Here is a 9,434-nt window from a genome sequence, read left to right as displayed (position 1 = left end):
TTTGTGAATGAATGAAATGCGTCTGCAAAGAGTTAGTTTTATAGTGTCTAAATGTAATAGCTAATGCTAACATCAAAAGTGTGTCGTAGGAGTTGCAAGAAATATGTCATGCTAATTAGGGCGACAAGCGACTTAGCGAAAGACCCAAGCTAATGCTGCAACATGGTTTTATTGCTGGAAAATGAATGCAAATTACATGCAAACTTTGGTACATAACCACTAGATATACATATTAGTGTCAAACAGGCTTATGCGGCCTGAGGGCAAACCATATGCCGGCTGACAACATTTTTGAGTTATCAAATGGATGTGATTTTAAATAAATATCGTATTTTTGCCGATGTATGCAAGTGTGTATGAAAATAGTTAAATCTTATGGAAAAGTTTTAGGATTTGCTATTTCAAAAAACAACAACAAATTAATATTATCGGCCTATTTATAAATTCTGTTTTAAATAATGTAACACGATTTCAGAAAGCCACATGAGTTGAATTACGAATTTCTACACAAGTATATATCATATTATATATTAATATATATAAGATCAGTTGTCTCCGAGCCCCTGGAAAGTCAGGACCATTGTATAACCCTACAAGTAACAAAAGAATCAGCTGTTTTCCAAGAATTTTTCACAGCTGAGATCACCTGATCGAAATCTGCCTTTTTAGTCACAGAGATGTAATTAAAAGAAATGTAGTAGATCAACTTTTTTGTGAAAAAGTATTTGTAACGGAAAACATTAATGAAAACTTTCAAGAATATTTTTTAAACAAAATTTTATTGGATATTTATTGCTCTTCCTCACCACCTCTGAGGTTGCAATGTATGCGCGCTACCGATCTTTTTTGGGTGTTCGGTTCCCCAGGTCTCCTTTTCACCCTTTTTATATATAGTTTTAAATCAATCTACTTATTATAAAAAATATGACTAGACAAAAATAAATAAAATCTAAATCATCCACAGCGAAATACTTATTAAAAACCCTATCAAAGGAATAGTGGTGGAAAGAAGGGACCTATACCTGGCACACGAAAACATTTAAAAAGCAAAAGAAATATTGATAATAAACGTACAAACCTAATCGCTAAAATTCAGATCAAGGTAACTATGGAAATGCGGCCTTCGACAGATAAACTTTTTGACAAATACAAAATAATTCAGACTGACAGACTGACAGACATATAAATTCCGACTCATGTAGACAGACAAACGGGCGTGATTACTATTTATGTGTAACACACAAGAACTTTACGTTTTTGAAATCACTATGTTTTAATTTTTTATTAAAAACGTTTACTAGGAAATATGTTCTAATTCCAATGAACATTTTATAATATCAGAATTACAATTTTCACAACAATAGTATGGTTTTACGTTAACCATTTTTTTCAAATAATATTTGGGAAAACCCGATCCTATGGCAAGTAGAATCAAAATGTTGTGTATAAATATCTTCGATTTTTGATAGAAAATCTATAAATTTAAGGGGTGGTTTTAGTATTTGGTAATTACTATATTGCTTTTCTGAGGTGAAGAAAAAATCTTCTTCAGTGATACCACCATCAAATCTTGGCAAGGGCATTAAACAATTATGTTGTTTAAAATATTTGATAATACCGCAAAAATACATAAAAGCATTTTTATGTAGAAAGCTGCTTTCATCTACGTCCACATTTACCTCGATTTGTATATTTTGCAATGAGGTAGAATTGGTAAACTTTGAAAAGTCTTACACAGTCTTAGTAATTTATTTATCCAATTAGAAAACGTAGAAACAACGTCATTCTTTAGAGATTAGAACTCATTCGAAGAAGGGATTGAACCAATATTGCATAGTCTCGGTGCTATATGTGTTATTTTCAAAACTACTAAGACTACGATCACACTCTCATTTGCTTTCGCTCATTCCATTCACCCGAGTGACACTAGTCCGACTACTTTAGACGGACAATATTTTGCATTTTCATTAAATTTAAATTCTCAAATTCTTGAACGCGGTAGGCAAGTACACTTTTAAACAAGTAATTTTTATTCTTCCTGATCCTTTTCGAAAATAGTTTTTTATAGAAAGAGAATTTTCACATTTCAATCTTTATATATAAAAATTCCTTGGATTCTTATACTGAGACAACCTTTTCGCCTTTTTTCGTAAATAATAATAGTTTATTATATGAATAATAATGTAAAATGTATACCACAGCAACGCTTGTCTGGATCCACATAATAATATAATAAAATTCAAATTTCCAAACATAATGCTAACCGAGCACTATCGCAACTATGAAAATATTTTCAAAATGAAAAGGGATTTCGAATTGCGAAGCAGGGAGTGCCCCTCGTCTACTAAAAACTGATAGATTAAGTGTGCTTTGATATTATTTAAGAAATGGAGGATGCTAAATTTATTAAGTTGACTTCAAAGCGCTATTGTTTTCATTGACTAGCTGTTCCCAGCTTTTTTCATGGCAGAAATATGTTCGGATATTGACATTGCATTTGAGAGCAGCAGTTGTTTAGAAAAAAGAGTATTGTAGTTGATGCAAATAGCACCGGAAACCTAATGCTTTGTAGAAATCGTATTTGTTCTAAAATTCGAAGTGTAGCGGTAGTATTGGTATTGTGAGATGTAATGTGGTTATATGATACAAATAATCCAACCTTACAGAATTCCCAAGTGGAAAGTTCAGCTATTCCAACATAGGTAAACCAGTTAATGCAAATATATCCCACATTTACAGTAAACATTAAAGAAATCAAACACATTTTTTTAAGTATGTTTTTTGGTGTTTTTTTTAATACTAGCTTTACTAGTTAACAAGGAACAGGAAGTAGTTTCATCATAGTCATTTAGGCAACAGGGATATGGGCACCTTGAGGTTGGAAACCATTTTTGTCGGCAATGTAGTCCACTCTGTAGGTCTGACCATCATCTCCGATGTACGAGTAGAAACCGCGGACAACGATAGCCTCATCTTCAGAGCCCAAATCTTGAACCTCACCCTGCTCCTGGGCAGCTTTACCATCACTGGTCTCAACGCTTTTTAGTTGAGAGAGAAGAGTGGGTTACAAATATTTGCAAATGGTGTTTCAGAAGATGTTTGTGACTTACTTGTATTGGTAGTTCAATGGTTCAACCTGCGAGTCATAACGCAATGTCTCGGCATCCTTTTGTGGAGCTGCGAAGGCAACAGCGAATAAAGCGAAAAACACAATAACGAATTTCATTTTATCTGATGTGGAAAAGCTGATCGCTATAAACAACGTTGAGTTTGTGAATGAATGAAATGCGTCTGCAAGCGCTAGTTTTATAGCGTCTAAAAGTAATCGCGATCGAACTGCAAAAATCAAATATTTGTAGTAGAAGTTGAGAGAGATACGTCATGCAAATTTGTTCGCCAAACTAAATAATGAAAGATACCCTGCTGCTTGGCAATGCTGCTTAAGCTTTGTGCGGTAAAACAAAATTTGAATTGATATACATATAAATTACTATAAATATATTCAGATGAAAGGTGATTATGTGACGAGGTAATGGCCGGAATATTTTTCATTCTTGTGTGGTCCAAAATATGCTTCTAGGGAAGAGTAGTTCAATGAAAGTAAGAACATAATTTCTTACAGACCAGTAATAGGTTCAAAGGCCTTAAAGTATTTCTTCCAAAATATTCTTATTGAGAATCCCGTTCAGAAAAGCTTTGTTAGACAAATTTGAATTTCTTCAATTTGAATAAAGTTTTTAGAATGGCTTAACATACGTTAAGTGATCCAATTATCCATTCTTTAGTACTGTGATGAGGTGATAAGTTTATATTCTGTTAGCTATGAAGTTTGTAACATATAACAGTAAACGCAGGAGGTCCAATAGGTATATACCATATATAAATGATAAGTGTGACGAGCTGAGTGGGTTTAACATCGTCCATTTGTATAATCGTTAGTCTGTATAGACGTGAACTAGTCCCTCAGTTTTTGAGATATTCTTTATGCTATAAGAAACGCCTGTGAATGGTGTTCCAGCAGCCGGATCTGCAGTTTTGTTTATTTACGTATAAATTTGTTGTAAAACGAAATTTTTCATAGAATACAGAATTGTAGAAGGAAAGAGTTTGCGAAGTTTGGCGAAGGAAAATTGTACCTTAACTTATCACAACTAGTTTATAAATTTTTATGCATGTTGTGTGTTAACTAATCACCCACATTCAGTTTAATTTATTTATATTTAATTAATTATTCGCATATTAACTAACCACACCAGCTTTGAGTTGTAATACCACACATACTATATTCAAAAAATCGATGGTATATATGTATGTATTATATGGCCAACATAAGATCGTGTACACACACATGCACAAACTTAAAATTGTAATTTGCGAATTTCATGCTCAACCTGCCCTCAGCTTGAACCTTTGAAGCGCCGGCATTAGCATTGCTGCCTTACACGTTTGTGTGCATGTTTAAATGCGTGAGTGTGTGTGTGTGTGTGCCTTGTTGGAGTAGGTTGTTGGTTACGAAAACGGTATTGTTATTGAACAAAACGAAATGAGCGCATAAGAAAACGGGTTCCCAAAAGATGAACGTCACATTTAGTCGCGGCCAATTAATGCATTACAACATTCCACACATATGAAGCTGCAACGGAAGGCCCTTAAAGTTGTGTTCAGCCAAAGCAAAGGCAAAATGCTTCGATTTAAAATGAAAACAACAAAAATTAATAAAACCACTAGAAAGACAAAAAGACAAAATGATAAATAAAATTAACAACACCCAAAAATTGTTGCAATGTCCGCTGCGATATTCAAGATCCACAAATAAACTAAATGAAACTAAAACAAGACCAAATCATTTAACAACAATGCACAAGACGTTGCGTGGCTTTGGGCTGTTATAAATACTCTGTCACATCATCAAATTGTCATCATTAGCTTACCAGCAGTCAACAGACTTTTAGTAGCTCTTCAAATCGCTCCACATTTATCTTTTGCGAAAATGAAATTCGTAATTGTTTTCGTTGCTCTTTTCGCCGTCGCCATGGCCAACTCCGATCAGGATGCCCAAATCGTGCGTTTGGACTCGAATGTCGAGCCATTGAACTACGAATATGCGTAAGTAAAACAAAAAGAACTTTTACAATTACGTTCTACTTTTGAAAGAACAGTCATTAACAAACAAATCATTTTGCTTATTGCAGCCAAGAAACCAGCAACGGCATCAAATCTGAAGAATCCGGAAAGATCAAGAACTTGGGCACCGAACAAGAAGCTATCTCCGTTCAAGGCTCATATTCTTACACCGGTGATGATGGTCAAGTTTACACTGTCAACTACATCGCTGATGAGAACGGTTTCCAACCCCAAGGTGCCCATATTCCAGTTGCTTAATTTGTTTCAAAATTAGCGAAAAGCTGAAACGTTGTTGCCTAGTTGTAAATAGTTGAAAAAATAAAATATAAAATAATCGATTGTTAAGAAAAACAAAAAAAGAGACATGTGGTTTTATTAACAACTTTTTAAATGGCCTAGAAAATATTAGCAATTTTGAATAATATCGACGTTCCTACCAATGAAACATATCGAAGCAGTGGAAGAACTAAAAGAAAACTGTGCTATTTATGGTACTTGCACTTGCCTGAAGGCATAAAGGTTCAAATCTTTGGAGTTAAAATTTTATAGAGGATAGAGAAGAAAGAGTTGGAAATAATTAGTTAGTTTGATATAATAAACTCGATATACATATATATAGTGTACGATATTTGAAATAATATTTAAATCTAAAATATTGGGAGACCACCGAGCCTCTAATATAACAGCAGCCCACTGCAGAGTTAACATCTGCGCAGCACGGTCAGAAGTGTATTGAGAAGCTGGACAGAAATCGAGAATTTTGCTAAAACGACATCACTTCTACTGAATGGCTGGTCCGGACCGTGACCGACATTGCTAAATACGAGGTGTGTTCAAAAAGTATCTCGAATTTTGAATTTTCGCGGGTTACGTATATTCGAATTTCGATTTTTTTGTTCCGTTATGTACACATGTCTCTCGCTTATGCCGACAAGCTCGGCCATTTTGAATGTTCATTTAATTGCTGACAGCTGCTTTGCTTGCACGTGTTTGGAACCTGTATCAAATTTTGTGTGAAAAACGAAATTAAGTCCGCGGATGCATTCCGAATGTTGACTGTGGCATATGGAGAAGCTACCTTGGACCGAAGCAACGTTTATCGGTGGTACAAAATGTTCGCAGAAGGCCGAGAAGATGGGACAAAAATTGTCTTTTGCACCACGATAACGTCCCTGCTCACACATCGTTGCTTGTGCGCGACTTTTTGGCCAAAATCAACACACTAATGACGCCGCAGCCACTGTATTCAACAGATCTGGCCCCCTTTGATTTTTTCTTGTTCCCTAAACTGAAGAGGTCCATTAAAGGACGACGTTACGCTTCTCTTGACGAGATAAAGACGGCATCGAAGGAGGAGCTGAAGACGATAAAAAAAGTGATTTTTTGAATTTCTTCGAAGATTGGAAAAACCGTTGGCACAAGTGTATATCTCACGGGGATTACTTTGAAGGAGACAAAATAGATATTCAGACCAGACCAGAACTTTAATTCGACAGATCTGTTCTCAATAATTGATAATATTCAAAGCCCTATGTTAGTATTAGGAGATCTAAATTCCTGGAGTCCAYTCTGGGGTTCATCTGTAGCAAACTCAAGAGGTAAAGCACTTGAAGATGTTATACTAGCTTCAAACCTGACGGTTCTTAACGAAGACTCGCCTACACATTTTTCAACCCACCAAAGCTTTTCAAACATAGAYATCACACTTTGTTCAGCGAGTCTTGTACCTAAATGCAAATGGAAAATTTTAAATAACTTACATGGAAGTGATGACTTTCCAATTTTCACGGCGGTAAATTCTAGCATATATGTCAAGAAAACAACTAAAAGACCAAGATTTATCACCGAACTAGCCGACTGGTCGATGTTCCAAGAAAGCTGCGTTTCAGAGTCATCCAAAATACCAGTATCAAATAACGTAAATAAAGAAGCAGCAAATATAAAAACTATTATTAGGTCTTCCGCTCATCTATGCATACCACAAACGAAGACAACTTTTCACAGACCCGCCGTTCCATGGTGGAACCGAAATCTAGCTAGACTTAGAGCCAAAAAAACAAGAATTGTGGGCAATATATAAGAAGAAAAGAACTGAAGCCAATTTTATTAATTACAAGAAAGCCAACGCGGCTTTCAGATACSAAGTAAAGGCAAACAAAAGAACTAGGTTAGAAGAATTCACATCTGCAATAAACCCCATTTCTTCCCCTAAGCAAATTTGGCGTGACATTAGGACRCTGACAGGCGATTTACGACAAAGCAAAATCTCCGTGATGTACACAGAAAACGGCACTATCTCCTCTACTGAAGAGATAGCGAAATATTTTTCTTCTACTTGGTCTGAATATTCCAAAGATCAGAACTTTGCAGCAGATTTCATTGCAGAAAAATTAGATTTTATATCGGAATATAACCCATCTAGAATATCAGCTTCCGCTAAAATGATTGAAAAGGATATCACAATGACAGAGTTCGACGAAGTTGTTCAATCGGCTAAGGGGAAAACCCCCGGCTGCGACAGAATATCCTACCCAATGCTTAAAAATCTGCCAAACAGCACAAAAAATAGGGTACTTAAACTTTTCAATACTATTTTTGAAACAGGCGTCTACCCACAGAGCTGGAAGAATGCAGACATCATTCCCATTTTAAAACCTAACAAGCCTTTAGACCAAATTAGCAGTTATCGACCAATTTCATTGTTGTCATGTCTCAGCAAAGCGTTAGAAAAGATAGTAGCAAAGCGAACCATGTGGCTCGCTTTAAGAGATAAACATATCAGTCACAACCAGGTAGCCTTTAAAAAAGGGCAAGGTACATCTGACGCACTTCTACACTTTGAACATTACTTGTCAACCGCCCTCTCGAATCGGAATCATGTATCAGTTTTAAGCTTAGATTTCGAGAAAGCGTTTGATAGAATCGGTGCTCACGTAGTTCTTAGACAACTCAAAAGTTGGCAAACGGGCAGAAAAATCTACAACATAGTGAAAAGTCTGTTAAATCATCGCACGTTTAGGGCCAAAATAAACAACAAGTACTCTGATAGAGTACATCTATATAATGGCATACCTCAGGGTTCGCCTATCTCCGTAATTCTTTTTATCATTGCCTTCAATGAAATTAGCAAAATAATAATCAAACAGGGACTAGAACATTCTCTTTACGCAGATGATGTCTTGATTTTTTCAAAAACCAACTGCGTATCCCAAACTCTGAATAAGCTATCGAATGTGATGGATGAAATCTATATCTGGTCAAAAAGGTCAGGAGCTAGTCTATCTTACGAAAAATCACATTTTCTACACATATGTAGGAAGAAAAATTGTCAAAACTTTAATTTTGTACACAGAAATTACAATATTACTAACGTTAAATACCTCAAAATTTTAGGTATTATTTTTGATAAGTCTCTTAACTATAAGGAACATTGTAAATATATAAGAAAAAAGCTTAACGCTAGATTAAACATCATAAAGTACTTATCCTCTAAGCACAGTAAAATACAMCCGGATACTCTTATAAATATAACAAAATCTTTGCTATTGTCAGTGATTGACTACGGTCTACCTATTTATGGACAGTGCGCTGAAATTACAATATCGATTTTATCTGCACCCTATCACAACGCAATTCGCAGGAGCCTTCGTGCCTTTCCCACAACACCAATAAAAAGTCTGCTGGCAGAGTCTGGTCTCCCTTTCATTGGCGAACGTTACAAGCAAAGCCTTCTCAGCTTAATAAGTAAACTATACTTCACAAACAACGCGATTCWGCACAAAGACGTAGCAAATATAGCCAAAAGAAGACGTCGGAWGAAGACACCTTCAGCTATATATAATGCATTAYAGAACGCGAAGGAAGCCAACATCCTTTACAATCCTACGCTTACTAAATCAACAAAATTTCCTCAGTGGATGCTCCCTCCATCCGTTTTTATCTCGAAACTTTTAGACTACCCTAAACAATCAACGAGCCCCACAATATATCAAAAAACATTTTTGGAATTTAAAAGCAACTCAGARAGAAAAGGCTGGAAGTTCTTATTTACGGATGGCTCCAAAACAACTCAATCGACGTCTTTTGCAGTAGTATCTGAGAAAGGGAAGGTTATCAAGACGGGACTGCTTTTCCCGCACAACTCGGTTTTCGGGGCTGAATTAATYGCCATATCCCATGCTATTATGCACTCTACAACAGCTAAAGGAAAATACATAATCTGCTCCGACAGCAAGTCGTCCGTCGCTGCGCTGCAAAATCCACACAATAAAGAGCCTCTTATTGAAAGGTCAAGAGATCTGTTGATACAA

General features: G+C 35.7%; 2 protein-coding genes across 3 annotated transcripts in view; one reads left to right on the top strand and one right to left on the bottom strand.

Annotated features, from left to right (window-relative positions):
* Positions 1–3,296, bottom strand: part of LOC108971584 (larval cuticle protein 8-like) — a 3,845-nt gene extending 549 nt beyond the window's left edge. The window contains exons 1-2 of one of the 2 annotated variants that reach the window (XM_018937754.1): positions 3,111–3,296; positions 2,969–3,038 (exon numbers count right to left, since the gene is read on the bottom strand). In XM_018937754.1, the coding sequence (XP_018793299.1) occupies positions 2,969–3,038; positions 3,111–3,226 (186 nt within the window). In that variant the 5' untranslated portion in view covers positions 3,227–3,296. Of the gene's footprint in view, positions 1–2,773; positions 3,039–3,110 lie in introns of those variants that run through there. The other variant, XM_018937755.1, reaches the window with a different exon arrangement.
* A 1,610-nt stretch (positions 3,297–4,906) lies between these two features.
* Positions 4,907–5,450, top strand: LOC108971576 (larval cuticle protein 8-like). The gene is made up of 2 exons (XM_018937741.1): positions 4,907–5,106; positions 5,193–5,450. Exons 1-2 carry the CDS (start codon positions 4,991–4,993, stop codon positions 5,380–5,382), a joined length of 306 nt encoding a protein of 101 aa, XP_018793286.1. The 5' UTR covers positions 4,907–4,990; the 3' UTR covers positions 5,383–5,450.
* Positions 5,451–9,434: the final 3,984 nt, after the last annotated feature.

The sequence above is a fragment of the Bactrocera latifrons genome, unplaced genomic scaffold (genome assembly GCF_001853355.1).
Source record: "Bactrocera latifrons isolate USDA-ARS-PBARC rearing strain unplaced genomic scaffold, ASM185335v1 scaffold_35, whole genome shotgun sequence".
Classification (NCBI taxonomy): domain Eukaryota; kingdom Metazoa; phylum Arthropoda; class Insecta; order Diptera; family Tephritidae; genus Bactrocera; species Bactrocera latifrons.
This window is presented reverse-complemented; position numbering and strand designations above follow the sequence as displayed.

Excerpts from the sequence above, each read along its gene's own strand:
- LOC108971576 (XM_018937741.1), top strand. The coding sequence starts at position 4,991 with ATGAAATTCGTAATTGTTTTCGTTGCTCTTTTCGCCGTCGCCATGGCC. Across the intron at positions 5,107-5,192 it reads CCATTGAACTACGAATATGC|CCAAGAAACCAGCAACGGCA; the intron begins GTAAGTAAAACA and ends TGCTTATTGCAG.